Below are 26,874 nucleotides of genomic sequence, written 5' to 3' on the forward strand. Positions count from 1 at the left end.
CAGGTGATGTAGATCTGGGTGGTGTAGAACCAGGTGGCGTAGAACCAGCTGGTGTCTCCACCCTCCTGGTTCTACTCAGGTCTCCAGCTGCAGCTTCTGGTTCGTCTCTCTGACCTGCTGCAGGAATCAAAGTTTCTCTGGTCTCAGACTTTAGTCCTCTGGGCCTGAAATGTTCTGCAGCTGCTAGAAGAACCACTGAGGAACCAAAGGGTCAGGGCAGAGGTCAGAGGTCAGCCTGATGTCTGGTTTCCAGCTGGAACAACTGAAGCTGTGCGTTGACTCTCGATCTATAACTGCAGATCTATAACTAATACCTTCAGTTTTGTTTGTGATGAGCTGGAGAAAGTTTTGACATTCCCACACTGTCCTTTAAAGAGACCAGGGAAATATTCACCAGACAGACCTTCCACCATTTTACACTGAACCACCTTCCCATCATGATCATTTCTCCTTTTTCCTTACAACTATAAATTCACATGTGCAGCTTTAACTTCATAACCATTATTCTTCACCCCTTTGACCATGTTTATGGAAGCCAAGGTGCTTTTCAGACTGAATTGCCTCGACTCTGCTAACGCTGCTTCTCATCATGGCGATACATCAAAGGAGCCCTTTAACTCTTGGTACCTTTTATCCTGACACATGCTCAGCTTCCCTTCGGCTATCGGGAATGAGCCGTAATGTCTGCAAGGTCCTGAAAATAACAACAGGTATTTTAAAGTCCAGCCCTTGATCTGGTTGTAATCAAACGGTCCTGGTTAGGTGCATTCAAGGACATTACGGAAACAGAAGCATCAGAGCAGCAAGCTGCTGCTTGTAGACAGTTTTAGCTGAAGCGATTTTAAATGCTCAATCATTTTACTGTAAAAAATGCAATTCTTAAAAATAAATAGAAATATGAAATATTGCAGTTCACATATCTGAAAATATGTAACTCGAAAGATGATGAAATTATATTTTTATTTCAGTACAGCTTATCAGTTCAGGCACTTTACAGCCACTTTTGGTCAATTTAATCCAATTCCTATTTACAACACAATGATAAAAGGTAAATTTTATTATACCAGTTAGCAAAAATGTTGTCAAAACAAAAATACATTTGTTTGCATTAAGTTAATGTCTCTTTCCTCTCTGGCAACAGCTGCTACATCTTACAAATATGCGTCGCTTTTAGCATGCCACCATGCCACTCTCCTATTTATTTATTATTATTATTATTATTATTATTATTTAAAGGTGACATATTGAGTGTGTAGAAGGGCAAAATAAATACATTTTCTCCCGGTGCTGCGTAGTTATATTTTTCAGTCTGTCTATTTTTCTGTATTCGCCATAACCTTTTCTTATTTGTGACGTCACCGCATCGCCTGTGGAACTGCTAAAAAAGGTTATGACCAAAAAAAAAAAGAAAAAAAAAGTCTTGACTTCCGGTTACGCAGCGATTCTGTAGTCCAAGTTCAGTTCTGCGTAAATCGCTGGTAATCCAGTGGAAATGTTCGGTTCCACCGTGTGTTAACGCTCAGGGTTCCTTTCATCGCCCCCGGAACCAGAGCCGCCTCCAAGTGTTTGGCTAAATGTAATTTTCTCGGGAATTTACCTTCATCAATGGGGAAAGTCCGTTTTGGAGCACTTCCGGACCTCCGCCAGTAACAACTTCGTCTGATCGGCGGTCATTTGCTTCTGTCTGCTGAAACGAGAGCAGCAAGGCGGTAARCTGCTAATGATGCTAAAATGTCAGCAAAGCTATTTTTAGACATGACTTGTGTGTGTTGATGATGGTTTGATAGCATTGAGCCTTTTGCTAGCTGTTAGCGCAGCGTTTTGGCTTTGTTTTTCTCTTGGGGAAAACATGATGCAAATTCATCCAGTGACGTTTTTAACGCTCCTGTTAGCTAACTCCTTAATTAGCATTTCATATTTTATTCATTTTGTGGTTGTTTTTATATTTTAATAGGCATCTGACACTGTTGTTAAACTACACTCCATGTTGTGGTCCCCAAGCTGTGGTCCCGCGGGCCGCATCAGGCCCCCTGAACAATACCTCTTTAGCAGGAAGTGTGTCCTGTAAACTGCTTGACTTGTTTGCTAGTGGTGGAGCAGATGAACACACGTGTTAGTTATGAACGCCACATTCTAGGTCGAGTTCTTTGAAGCAATGCCTGTAAGTAGCAGCTTATACTTCAAAACAAGCCTTTATGTTAACATATGAGGAATTCATATGTTAAAGTCCCTCAATGGAATATATACTAGTCAGTCCCAGTGACTGTTTCACTAACGGTTTATGCCCATGTGCTTTCTGGGTAAAAATCAATCAAGAAACGCCCCCCGCCCCCTGTCTCCGGCCCCCCACCAGAGAAGGGAATAGTAATGTGGCCCTCACAGGAAAAAGTTTGGGGGCCACTGTTGTAGGTAGTTGGTGTGGTTGTACTGCGGTTCTATGTTCAGAGTTAGGCAGCTGCCAGTTACACTTACTTGAGTAATATTTTTGTAAATATGTATTTTTTGTAGGAGTATTTCCTACGCTGCACATTTTCCTTGAGTTATTGTGAAACATCCCTTCTCTTACTTGAGTAAAATTTCTGAATTTTCTACCCCCTGAATGAAGAACAAACATGTTTTAACCAAAGATTCTCCAGACTCAGACACACACCAGCAGTTTCTGGTTTTTGTTGAAACTGATTTGCAAAATTACTTTGCTGGATTTTACTTTTTGTTGAATTATTGTCATTTGGTTTTAAAATACCAACATTTCCACTTGGCTTTATATTTTGGTCCATCTGATGATGTAATTTAATTTTAAATATTAAATGAATAATAATTTGATCAGTTACTCGGTACTTGAGTAAACTTTATGCTTTTTTACTCGTAATTTCTTGGCTGGCTTCATTTTACTTCTTTTGGGGTAAAAATATGTTGAAGTATTTAAAAGCATGATGTATCCATATTAAAGTTTGCCTAACTGTCTGAAAGATCAGTTGCAGTGCTCACAAATCAAATCAGTAGCTTAATTCTTATGAAAGTTGATCTTTGGAGACACTCCAAGCATTTTGCATGCTGAGGTGAGTGAATCTGCATTAAATGCATTGCCCATCATGCATGGCGTGTCGTGTTTAAGAAGTAATGGGTCAGAGGTAACAACTGAGTAGCTCTGATGTATTTCTGTGATGCATGTTGAGCTTTGGAGAATAAATCTACGGCAGCCTGGTTAAGACAGTTTTCCAGGTGAGGGTCTCGCATTCACAATAAGGCGATTCTGACTTTTGTTTTTGGCCATATTTAATGTTGCTAGGAGGATATTAAACTTTTTTTTTCACACTACAGTTTTAACATTTAGGATTGTTGAAAGGGTTCGGTTACGTTTTCCAAATCTGTTAAATTTAGTTTCAAGTTTTAAATTTAACTTTTTGATTTTCAGAGATAAAAACGTTAAGGACTGAGGGATCCTTCGTGTCCTTTTAAGCTCAGCCGAGCCGCTGGAGCTTCTTCTGGATTAACATAATGTAGGAAAAATGCTCCTCCGTTTCAAACCCACGAGGATATCATCTTAGAAAAGATTTCAGGCTTTGAGACTTATCGTATCTCCAGATGCTGCTCAGACACAAAGCGCCTCTGTAACACATGAAGCTTTTGTGTCCAAAGAACAAGTTTTCTCTGCGCTTTTTTACAGCAAGAGGCACAAGAAACTAAAAAAATGAGGCTCCATTTTTATTCACCTATAATTCTCAGGCATGTTAAACACTGTAGTTATTTAGTTTTGGTCGAATTATGCCAAACTTTTCATAATTCTCTGCATCCCTCTCTTTTTTTTATAGATAAAAGGTTGGATATGTAGATTTAACACAATTCACAATTCTGCTTTAATCAAATATCTAGTGCTGCAGGCTGCATTATATATTCCTTAATATTTTCTATCTAAACTGCAGAAACGAGAGTAAAAGTGACAAGTAGGATGATGTTGCCATCTAATAGGGCTGTGTAATAATATCGATTTTTGCGATATATATATATATCGATATTTTCTTTCCTAGAAAAAAAACGATATTCATCCACAAGTATCGTAACAACTAACTGTCTCCTTGCTCACTCACTGCTTGCTGATTGGTCATCAGGCTTAGAGTGATTCCTTCAGATGTCCAGGTTAAAAAGGTATCAAACTATTCAGAGCAGGGACTTTGTTCACTTTATTTACTTTACAGATGCATGTAAGCTACAGTTTGTACTGTTTCAATTAAAAGAAACATGTTTTCTCACCACTTCTTTGATTCTTTTTGTCCAGCTGTCGACTTTAAGTCTGTCCATGTCCAACCAGAGCCAGGTATCGTGTAGTTGGTGCTTTTGATCAGTTTTCAGTTAAATTAATTCAAGTCACAAAATGTCACCAAAATCACTCTGTCCCTCTAAAATCTTTCAGAAAATAACAAAAGTGTATTGAATTGCATTGTTTGCTGAATATCGCAATATATATCGTATTGTGAGCAGAATATCGTGTACCGTATCGTGAGATTATTGTATCACTACAGCCCTAACATCTAACATACACTAAACACGTCTCTGTCAGACTAAATTCAACTCTTTGGATTTTGAAGGATTCTGTCAGAAGCACTCATTAATTCCCATGAGGTTAGCTGGGAATTTATTATTTAACATTTTAACATCCATATTACTTGTCGTTGCCTTTGGTTATTCTTGTTAAAATAAGGGAATAAAACAGAAAAATGCATAATTGGTTTCCTGGTTTCTCATGAAATATAAGAGTTAAAATGTGTTTTACAGTGAAACTTCCTCCTTTAAGTAAAATACAATTCTAACAGTTCAAGAAAGGAAATGATTCAGATTAGTTTTGGTTTTATTTTTAGGTTTATTTCTGCTTGTATTTATATTTCTGTAACTGAACGGCAGCATGTTTCTGCTATAAGCACCTGCTTCACATCATTTGCTTTAGATTTGCTACGATGAGACGTCAGATTAAATTTAAATACGTGCAGCGACTATCAGCTCACCGTTTCAAATGAGTGATGATTGATTAGCAAATAAATGAAAGTGAGGATTCAGAGGCTTTAATTAGAAATCTTAGATGTTTAAAAGAATCTCTTGTCTCATTAAAGTTTAAAGCATATAATTACTGATCTGTACTTCTGTCTGTGTCCTCAGAGGTGGTTGCTGTTTCCCCGCTGTTTGGCCTTGTAATTGCTTAAATTTTCTTTGTTCGTTAATTACTCCCAGCTGATTAATTATATCAGCTTTGCTGTAACTCTGTTATGTGCGCCGACTCCAAGGCAGATTGTGAACCAGTGAACGCTGCAGTGTTAACACATGAAGGCGTGACCACCTGAATGTGTTTGTTCATCTCCTCTGTGGAGAGATGAAGTGTTGCATTACTTCTGCCTGCAGCTTTTTGTGTTTAAGACCCAAGTGGCTGATCATTGATGGGTTTTAGATCAAGAAAAAATAAAATGCATAAATCAGTACAAGGCGCAGCTCACACTTCAGATGTAACCATTTCATTTCTGTTTTTCCTGCTAAAATCAGACTTTTCTTAATTGAAAATCTAATTAGTTCAGAATCTCAGGTTCGCTGAACTGAACGGACTCCGTCCATCTGATTTTAAATATTTCTTGGTTGTTGAGACAAACATGATGCTGATGCTAGCATAACTTCAATTTAGCTATTTATGTGAACACATTTTGTAAAATGACTAATTTATCTCTGGAAAACAGCTAAACAGTTTAATAACTAGATGTTGTAACACTTTAAGTGCATATGATTGTTTTAGTGTGTGAATGTGGCCCTGCAGTTTTCTGAGTGATTTTTGTTTCATGTTGTCACAGAAGGAGGCAGTTTGAGACGCATCCACAGGTTTATCTGGATTTAACCTGAATATTAATGACTGTTTGGTCATTTTACTGAGTTAAAAACAGTGAAGGTTTGTTCTGACTTCAGACTTTTTTTTTTTAATGTCTTTGACTGAAATTGCAGTTGCATTGGTTTTGGTTTGTGCTACATTCCTGCGCAGACGAATTCACTGGTCAACAAAACAAAACAGTGATTGATGAATGGAAGCAGAAGCTGGTTAATGATTCACTCTCTGGATCACGACCTGCAGCCGAAGGGCTTCAGAAAAACTCACAATTAGGGCTGTTGTAAACGATTATTTTAGTAATCGAGTAATCTATAATCTTACGATTAATCGAGTAATCGGATAAAAACAATTATGAAATAAAATATTGGTGAATCTTCCATAACACCAGTGTTACTATCGGATATCGACATCAGTCTATTTTTTCCACCTTTGAGCTTCCCTACCAGTTACTGTTTTGTAGACCGGGGGAGCAACACGGGATATTTACGGCTCCTCCGTTCAGAAACTCATCTACCAGCCATGTTCCGCCTCCCGTTTGTTCAGACCGGGATGATATAAGTTTATTGTGCGGTTCGTCCGTAAAGCTGCTCTGACCCTGTAAGCATCAGCCGCCCGCCGTGTTCAGTCTCTCCGCTCACCTGTAGAAATCCTCCTCAGCTTCTTCCCGCCGTTCAACCAGCAGCTCCGGAGCAGAAAGGCTGCCGAACTCCCGGCATCGCGCCGGTCATTTTAAGGATGTTTATTGGTCCCACAAAAACGATGAAAACCCGGAATTATCACCAATCAGTAAAATCCCCGCGGGCCGAACTTGAAGGTTGGACGTTATGCCGCTAACACGTAGCTTCCGTCAACAACTCAGAGGCGGAAGTCAGAGCTCCGCGCAACGCAAATAATGTTCCGGCTGAAACACGGGGCGCTAAATGATAAAACATAAATTAACGAAGCTTCGAGGCAGGTCAATTTTCCTCGAGGAATTTTAATAATCGAGGTTCTCGAATCACTCGAGGAATCGGTTCAGCCCTACTCACAATGCAACTACTTCTTCTTTTCTCTTTTTTTTTTTTTTTTTTTTTTTACAAAATACAATATTTTAACGTGAATAAACACAAAATCATATCAAGTAGTTTTGTCTAATATCTGGTCAGAATATGAAGGAAGACCAACTTAACTTTTGAGCTTGTATTAGATCAATAATTCCTTAATATTTATGGAAAAAAACTTGTTCAATTGGCAATTATTAAACTTATAGCAAGATATTTTCTCCATATTTTTTGTAAAATTATCTGCCAATGTAACTAGAACTTCTTCAAGGTTGAGGAATTTTTTAAAACAAGCTCATATTTGCACTTAACTAGACAAAAGTGCTTTAAGATTTTGTGTTTTTGGAGTGAATTGCTACTCTGGCAGATTTATAATAATTATTTTTAATTAACTAAGAAGTTTATTTTTGCCAGGAAATGAGGCAGGTTTATCTCAAAAGATAAAATAATGTAAAAGGAGAACAAAATCTGAGAGATTATTTAAAAAAAATGATTTAAGTTGTCCTCAATAATCACATATTTTTTCTATGAACTCCAAGTCATTGACAGATTGGGACTCGTCATTATTTAAAAATATATATCTAGAAACTAACTGGACAAACTGCAAAAGAAGAGACTTTGTAAAACATGACAGAAAACATTCAGTCTGTTCAAGTCGATCATTTTCTGTGTTTTTAATTTTTCCTGTCATTATTCAGGTTGGAAACATTTCTGGATTTTCTCTGAATCTCAGGGTTTCTCCACCTGCTTTGTGCTGCATTAATGCATCTAAACTGGCTCCATTTTGCTGCTTCGATTTTATTCCAGATAAGATGAGCTGACCCATAATTCATCATGGTTTGGGTAATTACAGGAAGTACAGTGATGAACTGTGTTTCCCTAATGTGCTCTAATTAGTCACCTCCACCAGCAGGACTCCAGGGTTTACCGTCACACGTACCACTTATGACCAACTGGCCTAAATTTGTTCCCCTGCCTCCCTCCTCATATTTAAACATCCATTTAATATCAGAGTTCGTTATCTGGCCTTGAATATGCAGAACTACTTCTCATGCATATGGATTTCAAGCGGTGAAGGTTGAGGAGTGTAACTCACTTCTTTGTTTCTGTCTTCATCATCTAATGCAGCTTTAAACGTATAACTTCAATGTTTGTAAAATATAGGTCACTGGTTTTATGTCAAACTTGAATCTGGTTGGAATATCAACCTGGACCAACATGGAATATAAAAACCTGTATATAAACAAAGCTTAGCTCGGTATAATTTCCTTCCTTATGCATGCAAGGGAAAATAAAACGCTGCAGCACTCGACGGGAGTGTAAATGTATTTGGGAAGCATGGCGTTGCATGACATGGAAGAAGTGATGAGAGGGGAGGGATCTCTGAGGTTTGGTGTGGGATCTGTGAGCCACAACGCTTACAGGAATTTAAATAACTGATCGTTTTAGTCCTGAATAGACACAGCAGCCGTCTTTCCTCCACTGCATGGACAAACGGTAACAGTGGCCACATTATTGCAAACTGCATTAAATCGTTTTTAGTGATATTTAATGGATGAAAAGCCAGATTTGATCCACATCTACTTGGTTTATCCGCTGTCCATGTGGAAAGGCCTAAAAAGCTTTACCTGTCTGTCAGTCACCAAGAACAAAGTTGAAATGAATTTCATTTTGTCTCGGCCCGGTGAGAAACGCAGCTGTATGTTTACACAACGGTCTTTCCAAAAATATCCTGGTGGTGGAAAGGTCTGAATAACTCTCCTCATTTAGGTCACTTTATTATCAATCGTAAATCATGACTTTACTGCAGAAAATAAATCCGGTTTCCATTCCCCACGTTGGTTTTGACATCTTCCCTCTTGTGGTAGCAGATCTGTGACCCAGATATCTTCAGGAGGTGGAGTGTGCAGGCAGCAAAGCCCTGGGAACCGGCGCCGGGGAGGAAATTTACAGAAATGGATGTGATGTTTGCCTTTTGTTAATTTTCCCCTTCATTAGTTTCTGCTTTCTGGATAATGACCTGCCCTGCTAGTATATCTACCTGTTTGGGAAGAGAGTAGCCGACTGTAAACTGTGAGTCAATATCAGCCTTGTGCTGCAGCCCAGTGAGTTTCTGTTCGCCGTGTGGATGAAACCTCAGATCCGGTTTGACCCGCACTGGGTGGTGCGACTCTGAGCCCCAAAGAAAATACAGGTTTTATCAGCCTCAAATAGTTTTTCCTTTTTTAAATGAACCACCCTTAGTTAGGCTTCTACAAACTCAACGTTCTCGAGTATCTGTTGAAGATACCTTTAATACAATCTATGCATCTTATTGATGGAAAACGTTCTAGTGCCAGTTGCAGATAACTTCACGTCCAACGAGGCATTTTTCCATTTTATAAGTGAAATAATCTGGAACTTGTACTTTTCCATGAATATTAACCAATTATTGACTCAACACAATCACATGTTTCTTGATAAAATTTTGCTTGCAAGTTATTTTTGTCTTTCTTAAAGTGAACAAAGATTTTTGCACTAGAAACTAAAATACTTGGTAAGATTGAGTTTTTTGGCAGTGAACAGCATCATCTGCATAATGGAGACGGCTGCACACTCAGCCTGGTACCTGCTGCTTTTACCAAACAAAAACCCTGCAGTCAGTTTACACCAACAACAAAGAAACTTAGACAATAGTTTTACACATTTTCAAGAATAAACATATCTGTCAAAACCACCTCAATCTTAGAAAACTTCTGGCATTTCTGTTTGCAAATGACTTTTAAAATCTCAGAAAATGTTTGAGTTTGGTTACAAATTTCTGACTTTACAATGTCAGATTATCCACGTTTTCATATTATAAGTTTTATGCTTTTACTCATGGAAAACAGTTTTTTCTCACAAATGTATAGTTTTTTGGCATCAGAAAATTTCCAAGTTCTCAAAGTATTTAATTGGCATTTTTTGGTTTCTTTTATCCACAATTTAATAAGTCCAAAAATCACAAACTTCAATTTTTATTTTGATTACCATCCCTAAATCGGAAAATACGTAAACTATATTTTTCATTTCACCGGTTTGACAAGAAAAGTCCAAATATTTCAACATGCATGAGGTCTAATGTCGCCGGGTTTAGTAATAAACCCTCGGGGTGAATCGGTTCACTACACAGAGACAGAAATGTGAAATTTGAAGTAATAACTGGTTAAATTGAGCTCCATGTGTGCTGCGTTTGAAGGTAATGAAAACTATTATTTTCATGATTGCGTTGACTCGCATGTTGCTAACCAATTCTCCTCTCCCCCTTTGGGAAAACATCTTTATTCAGTCAGTTTTCATTACAGTTGAATCAAATTCAGGTTCCCATATGCAAGTTTTATTTAATGAAAATGTTTTGGACGTTAATGTAGAATTTAATTCTGAATCAGTTTTTAACAGATCAGCTTTTTTGTATGAAAAGTAACAAAATATGAAATTTAAAAATATTTTTTATACTTAAAGGTCAATTGATGCTTAGTCAAATGTTTATCCTGCTTTATTGACACGTGAAGAAAGGAGACTGAATATGTTAAGAGACTCACACACACACGCACGCACGCACGCACGCACACACACACACACACACACACCTCTCCAGCCTTTAGCCTAGCTTAATTGAAATATCTAAGCCTTGCTCTCTTCTGGCTGCATTATAGAATAAACCCAGTTTTTCTGCTGCTGTTAAGCATTTGAGGCTGTGGATTTGTTGGAATATGTGCAAACTGGGATGTTAATTTAATCTCAGGGCAGTTAAGAGGTTGGGTTGCTAGCAGGACGACATCCATATTACAGCCAAAGTTACTTTCAGGACTTTTTGGAAAAGCAGCAGCATGACAGACATAGAAACTTAATTTTCCGACTGAAATTATCTCAGATTATTATCTAATAAACAGTCAAAACATTTCGACCCAAACCTGCGGCCGTTTCTACTTCTTCTGTAAAGCTCTGAGATTTTTTGAGGTTTAAACTCAGAGCCTGAACCATCTGTATCAAAGTAAGTGTGAGGTTTGCAGGTGCATGAATTTAAATGTAATTCTCCAGAAACATCAATAATCCTGCAGATTATCTCTGTGGATTGTGTGGCTCAGATTACAGTTGACTGGATAATCTATTCCACTTGGATCCGCTTTAATCGTCCCTCTGCTTGTTAGTCAGATGTCTGAAGACGGTTTATGTCAGCAGCATTTGGTGGTCTAGTTAAAGTACTTTGTCATTTCAGCTATAAATAAGTGTAACTAAACGCCGCCTGCCGTCCCGAGCCGAGCGCTTTGTTTCAGGCCAGGTGTGAGGCGCTCAGAGACCCAGAGACTTCCTGGCTGATGCAGACGCCTCTGGATGTTTTGCTGCTGATCCTTTCCACAGAGGATTCCAGCAACATTTCAGCCCAGAAATAACAAATGTGCAGAGTGTTATTTTTTCCCCGGCTTCACTTAGAGACACAAGTGCAAGACGCAGTCCAAAATAGGGCCAGGGCTTTTCACACCGGAGAGTAGCAACGTGGATATATAGTGCTTGGAATGATGAGAGACAAAAATAGTCTGGTTAGAAAAATGCAGTTATTACTGCTGCATTATTTATGGATGTTCTTTTGTGAAGAACAAGAAAAAATACTTTTTTTTTTCTGCGTGACTTAAAATTTAATTTATGAAATCCCACCGTCTCATTTGTTCAGAGATGAACAAATGTTCATATTCACAGTCGTCGTCATCTGTTGATCAGGGAATTGGGTCGCAGGCAGAGACATGCAGCGTGTCCTGGGGCGTCCTGGTCCTCTGCCTGGAAGGACAGGCAAAAAAACACCTGAACAGAGGCGTTCAGGGCCATCCGGAAAACAGAGACTCCTTTCGATGTGGAGTAGCAGCAGCTCTACTCCCAGTTCCTCCCAGAATGCCGAGCTCTTGCCCCATCGCTAACGGAGAGCCCAGGCGCCATGCGGAGGAAGCTCATTACGGCTCTTTGTAATGTTGGACACGTTGAGATGTGCTTTATTGTCCCAGAAGGGAAATTCATTCAGAGCTGAAGTGCAACAAGAACAAACGCTGCACATCACAAAGGTCAAAACTCAACATCAAAAACTCCTAAAATGTCCTCTCCACATCCACCCGGTGGCCACTCTCCATTTCACCCTGATTGGTCCCACTGCTCCTTTCTGAACTGCCTGACATTCTGACTCGAGGTGTTGGAAACTTTCCTTCGTCCATATTGACCGGGATGGATCCTGTTGTCAGCTGACAGATTTCCTGTTTGACCAAAATCCCAAACGTTCTCCGTTGATCGGGATCTGGTGACTGAACTGACAGACCAGCTTCTTATGGCTGATCCTGTTCATACTTTCCTAGTATCACGTGGTGCTAATTTGGTTGTTTTTGCAAAATAAACTTTACAAATAAACATCAGACTGTGAGAATCGGTTTGCCTCCTGCTTGCTCTTTCTGTCTGCTCCAACCTCTGAAATCTCTCGGCACAAGGTCAGGCCGTTGCTGCGAGGGTAACGTGATAAGTTGGTCCGGGGCGCCGCGTTGTCAGAGGGGCACATTCAGCCAGAGGCATCCGTTTCCTCCAGCCTCCTCATCCAGGCAATTTGAAATGTGTAAGCTCCTGGGATGACCAGGCAGCGGCTCGCAGGCCTCAGCCAGAACCGGGAAACGGCTGGGGACTACAGGAACTGCAGGTGTGAGGGAGAGACGCCAAAATGTAATCAACGCCGCCGCTTGTTCCCCATCTTAATCTCCTGGCAGAAGCAGGACCTTCGTAATTATTTTTGGGGGCTTGAGCCGCTTCGCCAGAGCTTTGGGGGCAAAAGGGCAAATCCAACTCTGTGTTTGGTGGAGCAGTCCAAAACCTGGACGTGAAATGATGGCGAGATGCGTATCAAATATATTTCTTAGTTAGGTGTTTGTTTCTAGCGGTGTTGTTTTTGTGTAGCTTATAAATACCAACCCACTAACAGTCAGGCATGAGAAATCTCTTAATTTCAATGAGTGGATGAATATTTAGTTGGACAGTTTATAATTTGTATTTATTTTTGCTAAATGGTGTCCTTTAGTTCTACAGAATAAGTCATTTATCTGTAGTTTTATGTAGGTTAATAAAAATGTACAGTAAACTCGACTAGATGTGTTGTCAGTCATTTTTTCTTTTTATAAATTTAAAACAAATAAAGGTTTTAGATGATTAAGTTCCCAGTTTGTGGAAAACTGTTTAAAACTTAAAAAGGGGGGAATCATTTATACACAGGAGACGGCTAATAATAAATAATACATCAAACTTTAACAGTGCTTTTTAGGACTCTGGCGCTTTAAAGATTTAAATTTAAAGCGCCAGAGTTGTAATCAGCTTTTTTTGTCCTTCATTTCAAGTTTTAAGTGTTTGTGGTAAACGTGAAAACTGCATATTTGCAAACCATTGCAGGTTGTGGATAATTAATCCAAAGAGTCATCATGAGAGTAAGAAAACTCGTTCCAAATCCATTATAGTGGTAATTGCAAAATTAAATCTCCAAAGTCAAAATGATGACGAGGCCTGGCAGAGGTAGAAGCAGGTAGAAGCACACTCAGAAGAAAAGCAACACTTTCTCTCTCTGTGCTTTGGTGACATTTTCTGCATCGGCTGCAGCCTTTCTGCTGCTTCGTCTCTCGCTGCCATCAGCTCTGAAATCGCTTCTTATAAAAACATGGGCTCAACAGTCTTGGTGCCTTTTAGAGTTGCAAATCTGCTGTGAACCGTAACGACCTCGTTGGGTAATAAGTCGCAGGATCACCAGCTGAGACCTGCAGAAACGGCTTTAAAGCTGGGTTATGAAAGAAAATGTTTTATGTTCTGATGGTATGATATGAGAAAGACAATCTGTGAAAATATCCAATTTCATGAACGCTAAGGCTAGTTAGCATAGCCACTGATGGCGACGAGTAAATAGTTTTCCTGTAACTGAAAGTTGTTTCTCCGCCATTAAAACATTGATCAGCGTGTACACGGACATGATTGACGGCGCTCAGCCCCTCCTCCTGACTCTGGTTGGTTGTTTTTGGTTCAATAGTAGCTCAGGGAGAACGTGGAGATCAATTTATTCACAGATTATCTTTTACAACATAAGGACAGTTTTAAGAAATATTTTCTTATAAAAGTTGCATACGGCAGATTTAACTGAAGTTCCTCTGGAAGCTGCACAAACACAAAATCTTACTAAGTGTTTTTGTCTGCTGGCTCCACCAGAACCAGTAAAATCAGCTCTACAGTTTCTCCAAACGCCACATACACAGTAGGCGTGGGGCTTGTCGCTCCCACGCCTTCTCTGATTGGCTGATAGATGAGCGCCAGCATGTATCTCTTGTTAAATCTAATGCTGCCATGATTTTCATTGCCTTATCACATCATCAAACTTTTCACATGATTTTAATTTCATTTCTCATTTAATGGAAACACTGCGAAAGCCAAATAGTTTTTATTTTTTGACGTTTGCAGAATACAGACAAAGATTTGTAATGGAAACGCTTTGAATCTGGAACGATTTGATCCAGAGTGAGAGACGATCGGGTCCGATGTGAACAGGCCCGATCAGGTTGGCAGTGAAAGCTGCTCTAGTATTTCTCCTTCATTGCTTTACCAATAACTCTGGGTGTGCAGCAGGTTTCTCCTTTAGTGGCTCCCGGCTGCAGGGACCGATAAGCTTCCTGAACACAGCGATCCGCTCTGCCGTACCGACAGGGAGGCTGGCAGACGGCTCGTCTTTACTCAGGAAGTCTAAAGGTGTCGTTTTTAAACTACTGTAAGTTATGTTTGCCAGGAAGAGTCGGTTTAAACTATGGATCAGCTCTGAGCTTCACAGAAAAGGATCCCAGCAGCAACTTAATGTAAGATATTAATTCAGAGAGTAAAAATCACAGAGGCCACCGTGGTTCAGTCAGAGCTCTGCTGTTGTGTCTCAGTTGATCCACTGACTGACTGATCCTCCGATCCCCGAACATGCCGACGATGTCGCTGACCTTCTTATATCTGAAACATGTTCCTCCTTTTCTGAGCCTCAGCTTTACTGTTGCAGCTCCCTGCTCTCCTTCACAAGATGTTTCACAACTCAGGCCGCCGAGCCCCACTTACTTCCTGGACAGCAGGCCTCACTTTTATTAAAATAACATCTTATTGCACGTGAGGTCGCGGTTTCCTCCATGACGGACGTCAGAACAACCAGCGCTCTCCTTTAAAGCTGATCTAAAAACAAGCAGCTGGTTGTCTGACATCGCTTTTATTTAGTTGATTTCACTTTAAAATGCTCAGACATGGGCCTGCCGCATAAACAATTAATCGCACAATAAATTAAACCTGTCGACCTCATTTTAATTATCGTCTTTATCGTCTCTTCCAGCCTTTTTTCTTTCTGTTGATGACACTGAATGAAAAAAGGCTCAGCTCCGGTGCTCTCCAGTAACCACTTCCTTCCTCATTTCCTTATTCTAATGTCCAGCGCACACGACACGAGTTGTCGGCCCATTTTCTAAACCTGAGAGACACATTAGCCGACAGAAATCCCAGGTATAACGGTTCGATCGGGTTCGTCGTGCCGTGTGGTGTCCAGCCACATGGGCACAAAATAATGGCTACAAGTCCAGTTAACTAATTTTAAAATCAGGCATTAATCAGTGCTTTACTAGAATCTACCTGTGATGCATGTGGCTAGATTCAGCATAAAGTCCTGACTGAATGAAAATCATTATAACCTATTTATGTCACGTTAACGAAGAACAGCTGAAAACTTACCGGGTTCATCAACTGCGGTAGCAATTTGGCTCCAACTTCTTCCCTTGTCATTTCTATATTCTTTGCACAAAATGTTGAATAAACATTAATGTTGTTTCCACATATCATCTCCAATGGATACAAAAAATGGTGTAGTATGAACTATTGCATTAGATAGTGGGATGTGCCCGTTTTCTCTATTTAAATCTAGTGATTCCTGAAGGGCAATTTAGTAAACAGACTTCATAATCTGCACTCGTTTGGTTGAATGCAGTATTTATTTCCACTTTGGCTTTTTGTTGTTTAGTTTTCATTCAAGTACGTTCTTTGTTCATGGAGACTGAGAATCCATTTTATTTTTGTTTTTGGTTGTTTTGTTTAGTTTATCAGTTCTAGTGTTATGTGCTCTTTTGAAAACAAAGTGTATCTATGGCAGGAAATCACATGTATTAGTCATTTCCATTAAATCAGTGTCAAAAGGTCTTGAAACAATATTATCGTTTATCGCAATAATTTTTTAGACAATTAATCGTCCAGCAAAATTTGTTATCGTGACAGGCAGACTGAGCTGGGCAGACAAGGATAGGAACCAAATTTGTCTTTTTGTTTTATAGTTTTTAGTGAGGAAAGTTGTGGCTGCCGTCAATCATGACTGTCAGCTCTTGGTGTAATCGCAAATCTGCTGCAAACACTTTTTACAAGGTAAGAGTTCATATACTTTATAAGTAAATATGATGAGAAAGACGCCAAACATCACCTTGTGGAGAAGGTACGAGTCTAATCGTGGCTAATGGCAACAGGCCTGAGTGACTTGTTTGCAAAAGGTCAATAGGTGAACCTTTCCCATTCTCTGATATAAATCAGAACATTTAGAAGAAGCAACAAGGGGAATATTGAAAGTTGAAGTAGTTTCTGTCACAGAAGAAGTTCTGTATAAACTATGAAGCTCACAGTAAGCCGATTTAAACAGCTGCCAACTGCGATTATGCAGCATGTGGCTCTTCAGTGGCTGGTGTCACCGTCCCAGATTGGCTGTGCTCTCTCAGACCCGGCTGCCCTCGGGAGCAGAAAGTGTCCATCATATCCATAATTATCTGGAATGGAGGTCCATCACTGTTGCATCTTACTGGCATACAGGCAGCATGCAGTAAATAATCCCATCATCTCAGCCAGAGGAGGTCAGGCACACATAAATTTAACACTTTTACATGCTTGCAGGGCATTGTGGGAGGTTTTGTCACATGAAGGATTGATGCTCTGGGTCGCCGAGCGCCCAGGAAATACTGACTTTTTTATGCACTAATTTATTTCTACTAGACGTGTAGCAACGTTGACCTATTTTTCCATTAACATTAATTTGACTATTTTTTCAGTAAAGCTATATTTGACGGGCATAAATCACGCACAATATTTATTTATTGATTTATTTATGAAATGCACGAGGATTTTCTAAATTATCTGTTTCTAGGGTTGACTTTATTCTTTTTAGTTTTTAAAAACGCGACCTTTAAGCAAATTGATCATGCATATTTCATCAGATGTTAAACGGAAGTGCAGTTTATGGCCGTCTGTTGTCTCTAAATACGAAGAGTCAGAGACGGTGGAAGTAAAAAAGTCTTCCAGTATTATGAAACCTCAAGACAAGACGGTGAGTGTTTTAGACTCGTCTCCGTTTTAACGGTAATAGATGTTGAGTTGTTGTTGACAGAGTTGGCTTATGAAGACCAGTTATCGATTCAAAAGCCAGAAAAACTGAGAGAGATTAAATTTAAACGATTTTTGAGAGAGCACGGCTACCTGCCTGCTTGCTGCTAACGGTGCTGAAGTTGGCGTGTGCTGTGCAGCTCTCTGCCTGTCCAGCACTGCAGGACTCCTGCTGCAGCTTCTGGACTTTACCAGTAGTTTTCCTTTCACCTTACTTTCCATTTGTTTCTCTGCTCGACTCCTGCCAGGTTTAAGTTTGGAGAGAAGCAAACTGAGCCGCTTTGGCGCGCTCACTTAAGCAGCTAATATTTCAAACAGGCTGTAAAGAGAGTCCAGGTCCCTCCTGAACAATAAAGCAGCAGTCAGAGGTGGATCCTCCGTAATGCAGACGGATATTTCTCTGCCAGGTCTTCAGCTGCTGCGCTCAGCAGAATCAGAAAGCCGGAGTCAAAGGACAGGAGGTTTACAGAGCAGACAGGACTCTCTGTGGCTCTCAGCTCTGCTTCTGTTTCACTCTTTAAATATTGGTGCAGCATAATGTATGTTAAATATTTAGTAAACAGTTTTCTCACAGATGCCCTTGCTATCTGAGAAGCAGCGCGGTGAGATCGGGGCAAGGAGAGCGTAATTCCTGCCATATATGACGAGATCTAAATTGGCATGGAGGTGAATTTGTTTCTGTCCCTGCGGTGCGAGGACAGAGATGACGGTCAGGTGATGATCCCTAATACCTGAGCCTTCTCACGCCTCATTCGCCTCGCAGGAATAACATTGAGCATGGATTTAGCAAAGACCTTGACGCGACCGCCTGCTTGCAGGGAAGAATGCGCATCGTCTCTGCTGGCTGCACGAGTCTTAGAGGGTCAACTGTGTCGTTTGTGTCACTTTTCAGTCGAGTTAGAAATATACAGTTTAATGTGATTTATTGGTCTGATAACCTTTTCAAATTGACCAACATTTAGCAAAACAGTTTGATGGATGCAGCTGATTAGTAAATCTGAGCTCTACAAATTAGAAGTCCTCCCTAAAACCTTGTTTGCTCTCTCACAAATTGGACTGTAATGTGACTTTCTCCTGTAAGTAATTCGTTAGCAGGTACAAGAGGCCCTGCATTTCACTCTGGTCTCTGAGCATCGCTGAACTCCTGCAGCTACAGCGAACGTGAAAGTTACGGAAATCATTTATCCTGCATTAAAATCTTACATCATGTACATATTTATGAATCCTTTATAAATGTAAACGTATTGTTGTAGTCAAAGTTGCGAAACTGTAACCCTTCCTTCTGCTAAAGCATTAAATAACATTTTATGTCATTTATGAATTGCATGAATAAGCAACGATATCCAAAAATTATATACAAGTAGGATTAAAACTGCGTCGGCATATTTACACTCAAGAGTAAAAAGTATTTGGTATAAGTTTACTGATCAATCATTTAATATTTAAAAATTACATCATCAGACGGACCAAAAGATAAAGTTCAGTGGAAATTTGGGTATTTTAAGAACAAAATGACAATAATTCATATAAGTAACAAAATCAGGCAACTTGTTTCCAAATCAGTTTCTTTTAATAAAAAACTTGTTAAACTTCAGCGGAAACTGCAGGTTTGTGTTTCTGGTTAAAACATGTTTTAAAGAAAACCCACCTTAATAAAAACGTCATAAAATCCTAACCCATAAAAAGTAAAAGTAAAGCGTAGTAAAAATGCTCCTAAAAGTAAATGGTTTCATGCTCCTTGCTCGTTATTAAACTCCTTCCTGGTTGTGGAGGGTTGAATTTTGGCCGACCTGGACCTTTTCCTGACGTTCTGCTGTTCGTGTTGGGACTGGATGTGGTTTTAGAAAGATTCTGGTCTGGAAGAGCAGCAGCTTTTCTCTGCTGCTGTGTTAACGTTTTGGTAAAAAACGCTGCAGTGTGGAACCAAAACAGAATCGGATTGCTGAACTCGACATGTTACATAGTTTTTAATTGGCTTTATTGGATGAGGAGATTCTCTCCTCTGGTCTCAGTTTGGGTCTCCTGTTTTGGGATGCAGAAGTCGTCTAACGCGTTGCATTTTCTACAGTTTCTACAGGATTTCTATTTATTTTTTAAACAAAACGCTTTGAAAATGTGACTTTTTTAGCTTCACCCTGCTTTGAGTTAAAGGGAGCCTGAGGGAGTGTTATGTATTTCCCAGGCACAAAGTGACACTTTATACCATAAACAAGTAACTATGTAACCTTCAGTTATTATAAAAATGCTATACATCAAAAGCAACTTCGAAGAGATTTGATTTTGCATCATATTTGTGTCTGATGTCTTGAAATTGGTCGCCGTCTCTTTAAGAACCTCCTACCTTCCCGTCATATCAGCTGTGCTTCTCCATGCCTGCATCGATGCTGTTTACAGACGTTCTGTTCTTAGGAGCGTTGTGGTTTGTATAATTACCCCAGCAGACTCACAGTTCCACTGGGTGTTTGCTGATTGTTGCTGCCGCTAGTCTGTAGGAGCTGTGTGGAAGAGGCAGGGGGTGAAGCGGGGACTGCAGCTCCAAGCCGACGGCTCTTTATGTGATCAGGCGTTAATTTAGAAACACTTGACTAGAATGTGTGAACTTTGTTTATTTCAAATCTTGCCGTCGATGTCCAGTGTGACTTTTCCTGGAAATCATTTAACTCCATCCAGTTTCCTATAAACTAACCAGCTTCACTCTCCACACCGAACCAAAACATTCTTCCTTCTTCCATATTTTGCTTCCTCCTTACACATTTTTTGGATGAACTTTGACTTAGAGGAGTAAAAAATAAACACAATGTTATTTTTGGGACTCTTTGTGGATAAATGTAATTAAGAAAACAATATTGTCTTACACCTTTTTTAAATAAGGTTTTGACAGCAAAGAGGGTAACGAGAGAGACATGGACATGTCGCCAGGTGGGAATCGAACCTGTGACCTCCGCCACGCGGCCTCCATGTGGGTTGAGCTTTGCCGCTGCGCCACCGCAGCAACCAACAAGCTTCAAAGCCACAACGCAACATCCAGACAACAATATGACATGTCGCTCAAAATGCTCTAAATGAGAACATTTACCTTTGTCTGTCATGTGAATTCAGGGATTAAATGTAATTATTTAGAACCTCAGAAACCAAAAGGCTTTGAAACAAACCATGCAAATAAAGCTTCATCTCCTTAGATGAGGTCTCAAGGACACACATGCGTGTGCAGATACACACATTATCTCTCCCTCTAACCCTTTTTTCCTCTACTCCCACTATTAAACACACTAGGACATTAAATCCAATTTACAGCTACAATCCAAAGGCTTGTATAATTGAGATTATTTAAATGTCTTTTTATCCATGTCTGTGTGTTTACCCTTGCAGGCAGCGCATGCACCATGTCAGAGTACAACAAGCTGAAGAGCACGCTCCTGGAAATGCAGCCGAAAGCGGTGGGGAGCGGCGAGCGGAGCCAGCAGCGAGACATGGAGGAGAAGAGGGCGCTGGTGGACGCCATGTTTAAATACCTGGATGGAAACGAAGACAGCCGGCTGACCAGCGACGAGTTGGAGAAGGTGAGTTATTCAGGGGAGGAGCAGCTACTGCAACACATTTTCACTCAAGAAAGAGTAAAGAGTAGAGATGTGCCGATCAGGTTTTTTCTTGCCGATAATGATCACCCATGAGGACCGATCACCGATACCGATCACATAATTATTATTATTTTAATCATAAGCACTACCGGTTACATTATGTGGAAAAAGGAACCATGAATTCACCTTAATTTAGACAAAAACTTGTTTTTAATAACAAGCATTTGTCTAAAAAAAGGAACCATGAATTCACCTTAATTTAGACAAAAACTTGTTTTTAATAACTTTTTCCAAGAAGAAAACTAAACAAAACAGGCATTGTGCAAATTGTCCTGCTATCAGTAAAACTATCTTTAACAGACTGATAACATATGGAGGCTCTGAAGAGGCTAAATGATGCAAAGAGCCAATATAAAACCTCTCAACATTGCCAAAAAGATTCAAGTATAAAACTTAACATTCAAAGGCAAAAACAGGATCCATTACAATAAACAATCCAGAGTTACTGAATGAAAACTTCCTGTTAGCATGGCGGCTAGCTGATTACTGCTAGTTCTGAGTGGCTGTTTCTGACAGAGCGGAGTAATTATGCAGAGCAGGGAGGAGATCGATTATTTTTTAGAGATTATCTGTCTCATGTTAGGACAGCGAAAGTTTTAATACGTATGTAAAATGTATTTTTTAGGTTAGATGCTGCAGCTTTAAGCAGAGGTTCGGTGTGAGAGTCACTACCAGGTGGAGCAGAAGCGGCGCTCCGTCTGTGAAATATTACTACCTGTAGCGTAGCAGCGGTTCAACAGCGAGAGCAGAACCAGCATCTTACATCGCAGCTCCAAGACTTAAATCATTTTATTTGTTTAGCTTTCTGACCGTCATGCTAATCCGGGTGAGTGTTTGTAGCTGTGCTGCTTTACCTGCTATCTGATCCTCCATATGTCTTTTTACTGCAGTGAGCCTCAATGTAGCCAAACTCCTCAAGTATGACATTGTTTTTATGTCGCATTAGCTTCGTTGTGTTGATGCATTTTGACCTGCTTCAATTTTCCGCCGCAACACGCAAACGTCCCCATTCACTCAGTGCGTCATAGTTATAGTTCCACATCGCTTAGGATTTGTTGCTGCGCGTTTGCAGAGTGAAGGAAAGAGGAGACCAGCTGCACAGGCAGGCTGAGAAATGAGATGCAGGTGATCGGTATCGGCAACAAGAGACAATGATCTCCGATCACCGATCATACACTTTTTCACAGAAATCGGCCCGATTATGATCGGTGACCGATCGATCGGCACACCTCTAGTAAAGAGTGTTTGGTAAAAAGTCTGCTCAAGTTCTGAATTACTCATCAGATTAAAATTTAACAATTACGTCCAGAATATGAAGTTAAGTTGAAGTTTTGGTATTTTAACCCTATGTAGTCGTTACTCGCCACCCGGCGTACAAGCATGTGACTCATTAATAAGGCTTCGTAATAACAGACGGCATACCGAGTTTTCATTTCAACTCTGTTGGACAGCACGGACTTCAAACTTTATAAAAGTTGTGTTTTTATATTGGTTTTGTTGTTATTTACTTCAAAATAAAGCCAGAAATAAGATTGATGATTTCCGCCTTATTTTATGGGGTCCAAATGTACCACATTTCGAAACAACCAATGAAAATGTGTTGACGGTCTGTTGCTAGGTAGAACGGAGACACGCGGAAAGAGACGAGGGGGAGGGGGATTTTGGATACGGCAAGAGACGAGGGTGCAGCGATGCTGTGGATTTTACTGAGTGTTTCGATGGGTTTTTTAGACTATGAGTGTGTTAGTTAGAGTTCGTGGTGTGTGTAGGGTTAGTAGTAGTTTTGCTAGCTATCGCTACATGGCTTCATAGCGAGCGCTGACTCACAGAGAAGAGAGACTGGGACGGCCAGTTAGACCTCGACTGCAAAGGGTTAAGGACCAAAATTACAATAATTCATATAAATGGCAAAATCTGATCAGTTTCTTTCGATACGTTTCTTCGTCCTGTAACAGAAGCTGTGAGTCCGTCTGGTGGTTAAAACATCTTTGATTTTCATTCATTGGGAAGAAAATCCAGACATTTGACTCAAGTAAGAGCAGAAATACTTCACAATAAAATAACTCAACTAAAAATAAAAATACTCCTAAAAGTACATTTTTGATTCTGATTAAACTGACTTCATCCAGATTACACACTTTTAAAAATGTTTGCATATACGAGTCGGCGAGGTGAGATCATTTTTTATATTCAGACGTCATTTAACTGGTTTTAAGATGTTTTATCTAAGTTTTAACAAAAACAAATGCATTTATTGAAAAACTTGTGTGTTTAATGAGATATGAGCCTTTAAAGTTAAACCACAGATTTTTCTGTCTGCTACCAGGAAACGTAAATCTCCGTTAATCTCTCATTTCTTGTGTAGCATAAACCCAAACGTTGCTTAATAATAATAATCTCATAAGAAGCTGGACATTTATTGGCGCCTCCAAATGGTCGTGCAGTGCTACAGAACACTTTTTGGTCTTTTGTTGGACGATTGTGTGAAAGTCCAACAAGTTTTATTCAGTTTTTACAACAGGAGGAAAAAAAAGTTAAGAGCCTGAAACCCTTTTATGTCGGCGCTGCATTAAAAGATTTAATAACGCAGAGAAATCCCTTGATAAGACATTCTTATCATGTAGGAATTCATGAGTTCTGCTTTGCATCGATGACGGCTTTCCGGATCAAAGTGGAAGTGCAGTCATCCGTCCGCAGCATCTTCACTCGGCGATCTGCCTTTTGTCACAGATGATGTTGGAGTCCTTTAACTTGAGGTCTGAAGATGTTTTATTCAGACGCCCCGGGGCAGAAACCCTGTGACAGAAACATACGGCAGCCGTCGGCTGCAGGCGGATGAAACGTTTCACATCCTTTAATCTGCCATGTCACTTGTGCGTGTCCATATAAACCAGTTAAAAGAAGATTACTGGGAAGACGGGGATGCAGTTACAGACACAGGATGCAGCTTTCCTTACATCACTGCTTTTTTCAGGACCTGATTTCTGATGATCATGAAATTAAATCCTAATTTAATCTAGATAACTTTATGCTTTCAAGCTTCCAGAAGACAAAACAACCCATCAGCTCGTTGCAGCATCTACTCTCTAACAATCTGCTTTGCATGTTTCATGGCCTTTAAACTCTGCGACAGCTAAGAGGCTTTTGCTTCTTCTGTGGGGATTTTGCTCATTCTTCATGCAAAATGCTTCTAAATCTGTAATATTCTCTCGCTGTGTTGGATGCTTTTGAGGTTTTCTATAGAGTTTGCAAATAGGGCAATGGAAAAATCTCAGCCTCTTGAATTATTTGTTTGTGTTTTGGCAGATTTGATAGGTTTGGTAATTCTGTTATGGAAGCTATAGATTAATGTTTTCCTTTTGAAGCTCCCTGTTGTTCAGAGCCGTTCTCCTTCTACCGGGTTGGAATATGAAGCTACATGTTTCTAATTCTCCTTTCTGTGTGATGTAAGCTTGCTGTCCTCGTGTATTTGAAACTTATGTGGCAAAAAGCAAAGTAGTTCAATAATCAGTTATGGAAACAGCCTGTGGTGATGTTTTCATGATGCATCCTGTGAAACTTGCATGTGAATCTGATGGATTGTTTACTCTAACTCTAGAGTAGGAGCGGTAGACATCAGGCCTACGATGGCGGCGATGATGTAACCGGTCAGCAGGAAGACGTATGAAAGGGAGCGTACAGGAAGAGCTCGTTAAAAATCATCAACGATCTGGACTTGGTTTGGGTTTAACGTCCGGCGGTCGTAGTGCGACGCTCTGCGGGAGCGCGGCGGATGTCCGACGGGGTCGAATGCAGCGGGGGTCGGGGCGAGAGGCCTGGAAATGACGGGCATGAAGCAARAAGGTTAAACATTACATAGAAATAACAAAGAAATGAGTTTTGACATAGATATATATATTTCTTTCTATTGTAAGATTTATACAAATCATATCGCGATATATATCGTTATCGCCAACCATCACAGTGTGTATGGTGACATCAATTTGATGCCATATTTACATCGTAAGCCAGAGAAATAAATAAATCCTTAACATTTCAATCTAAACAAATGTATTTTTTAAATATGTAAATATGGTTAAATGGTCGGTTTACGTTAAAACTGAGGTCATTACAGCCAAACGTTCCCTCCGTTCCGCAGAGCCTCTGACTGGAGGCTGAAGCCGGAGAATCGTAACGGAGGTTAGAGTTGATCTGACGCGGCGCCGCTGAGGAAGGAAATTACACGCTGTACTTCTGTGATTGTGTGAAGTTGGAGGCTGCACTTGACTCTTAACCAGCAACACCGCCGACTTATTTCGTGAGGCGTTCAGGTGCATTTAAACGGTCTGGAAAAAACATCGACGAGCAGCTGCAGCAGTTTGGAGACGGTCTCCTCAATGGTTCTTATTTTAAATGGTGAAATAATGCAGGATGGTTGGCTGACTGTGGCGTGATCTGTGAATAGAAATACTTATTTTCTATTTGACATCTTGTCTTTAACATGCGAGTTTATTTTCTTACATTTTTCATCATCAAATGTGGAACAAAAGGGAAAAGAAACTTCGTGGTTCTAATGGGACACTTCAGTTTGGTGATGCGATGTGTCTGCAGATATCGATGAAGGAGCAGATGGAGAGCAGCCTGTTGGAGTGCAGCATGCAGGACCTGCTGCGCTACGACGACTACAACAACGACGGACATCTGAGCCTCCACGAGTTCTACACGGCTTTCCGTAAGTTTTCACAGCTTTCCCTACGTTTTCACAGCTTTCAGAGAGATCTACATGTGTTTGTTTGTTGTTTCCACCAGTCAGTGTTTCGTGGCCAGTCTACCGTCGCTGGTTGTTGTTTTTTATTTCTCGTTTTGAGCTGTTATGTAGGAAGATGGCAGAAGAGAGCTGGAAATATTTAATACTGGTGTTCCTGCTGGAAGTGGCTATTTAATGTTTATAGGAGCAGAAACTTTAAGATGTTCTGCAAAACAAGGTTTGAGTCGAAATGATTAGAAAATATTGTGGTTACAAAAACAGCAAAGTTGTTGCGCAACATTTTAAAACGAAGAGTTTTTTCATGACGGAAAACAAAAGATTGACAAATATAACTTTAGTATCTCTTCCTTTTATCTGCTGGAAATCTTGTTCTTCTTTGGCAACTTGAAGAACCAAGAAATCAGTTTCCTCCAACTCATCAATCACAATCGGCACATTTCAGCAACAAGACGTTTCAGAGACCTTTAAAATACAAAGTCATAGAAACTCAGTCAGCAATCGAAGCTTTTGTCATCAGATTGTTTAATGTCTTATTGACAACCTAATTCTAAACTCTCCATCCGTATCACTCAGTCCATATCAACATCCACAGTGAAGATTAATTTCACCATCTGGTTTATATAAAACACACTTTGAATTACGTTCACTTCAGTCCAAACGTCGGCTGTAGTTGGAAACGGAAACCGTCCATTTGCACCAATTAAAGCCGGCAGGCGTCCCTCCCTCTCCCTTTCTCTCCCTTTCTCTCCCTCCATCTCCCTTTCTCTCCCTTCCTCCCTCATCTCCCTTTCTCTCTCCCTCTCTCCCTCCCTCTCCCTTTCTCTCCCTCCCTCTCCCTTTCTCTCCCTTNTCTCTCTCCCTCTCTCCCTCCCTCTCCCTTTCTCTCCCTCCCTCTCCCTTTCTCTCCCTTCCTCCCTCATCTCCCTCTCTCCCTCCCTCTACCTCCCTCCCTCTACCTCTCCCTCCCTCTCTCCTCCTCCCTCTCCCTCCCTCTCTCCCTTCCTCTTCCTCCCTTCCTCTACCTCCCTCCCTCTACCTCTCCCTCCCTCTCCTCCTCTCTCTCCCTCCCTCTCCCTCCTCCCTCTCCTTCCCTTCCTCTCTCTCTCTTCCTCTACCTCCCTCCCTCTACCTCTCCCT

At 40.3% G+C, this 26,874-nt stretch overlaps 1 protein-coding gene across 1 annotated transcript in view; it reads left to right on the forward strand.

Annotated features, from left to right (window-relative positions):
* Positions 1-1,675: 1,675 nt before the first annotated feature.
* Positions 1,676-26,874, forward strand: part of fstl4 (follistatin-like 4) — a gene marked incomplete at its 5' end in the record, with an annotated part of 86,127 nt that continues 60,928 nt past the window's right edge. The window contains 3 exons of the mRNA XM_008426985.1: positions 1,676-1,709; positions 20,722-20,912; positions 25,581-25,701. Coding sequence (XP_008425207.1) covers positions 1,676-1,709; positions 20,722-20,912; positions 25,581-25,701 — 346 coding nt within the window. The remainder of the gene's footprint in view (positions 1,710-20,721; positions 20,913-25,580; positions 25,702-26,874) is intronic.

Source organism: Poecilia reticulata, linkage group LG14 (assembly GCF_000633615.1).
Source record: "Poecilia reticulata strain Guanapo linkage group LG14, Guppy_female_1.0+MT, whole genome shotgun sequence".
Classification (NCBI taxonomy): domain Eukaryota; kingdom Metazoa; phylum Chordata; class Actinopteri; order Cyprinodontiformes; family Poeciliidae; genus Poecilia; species Poecilia reticulata.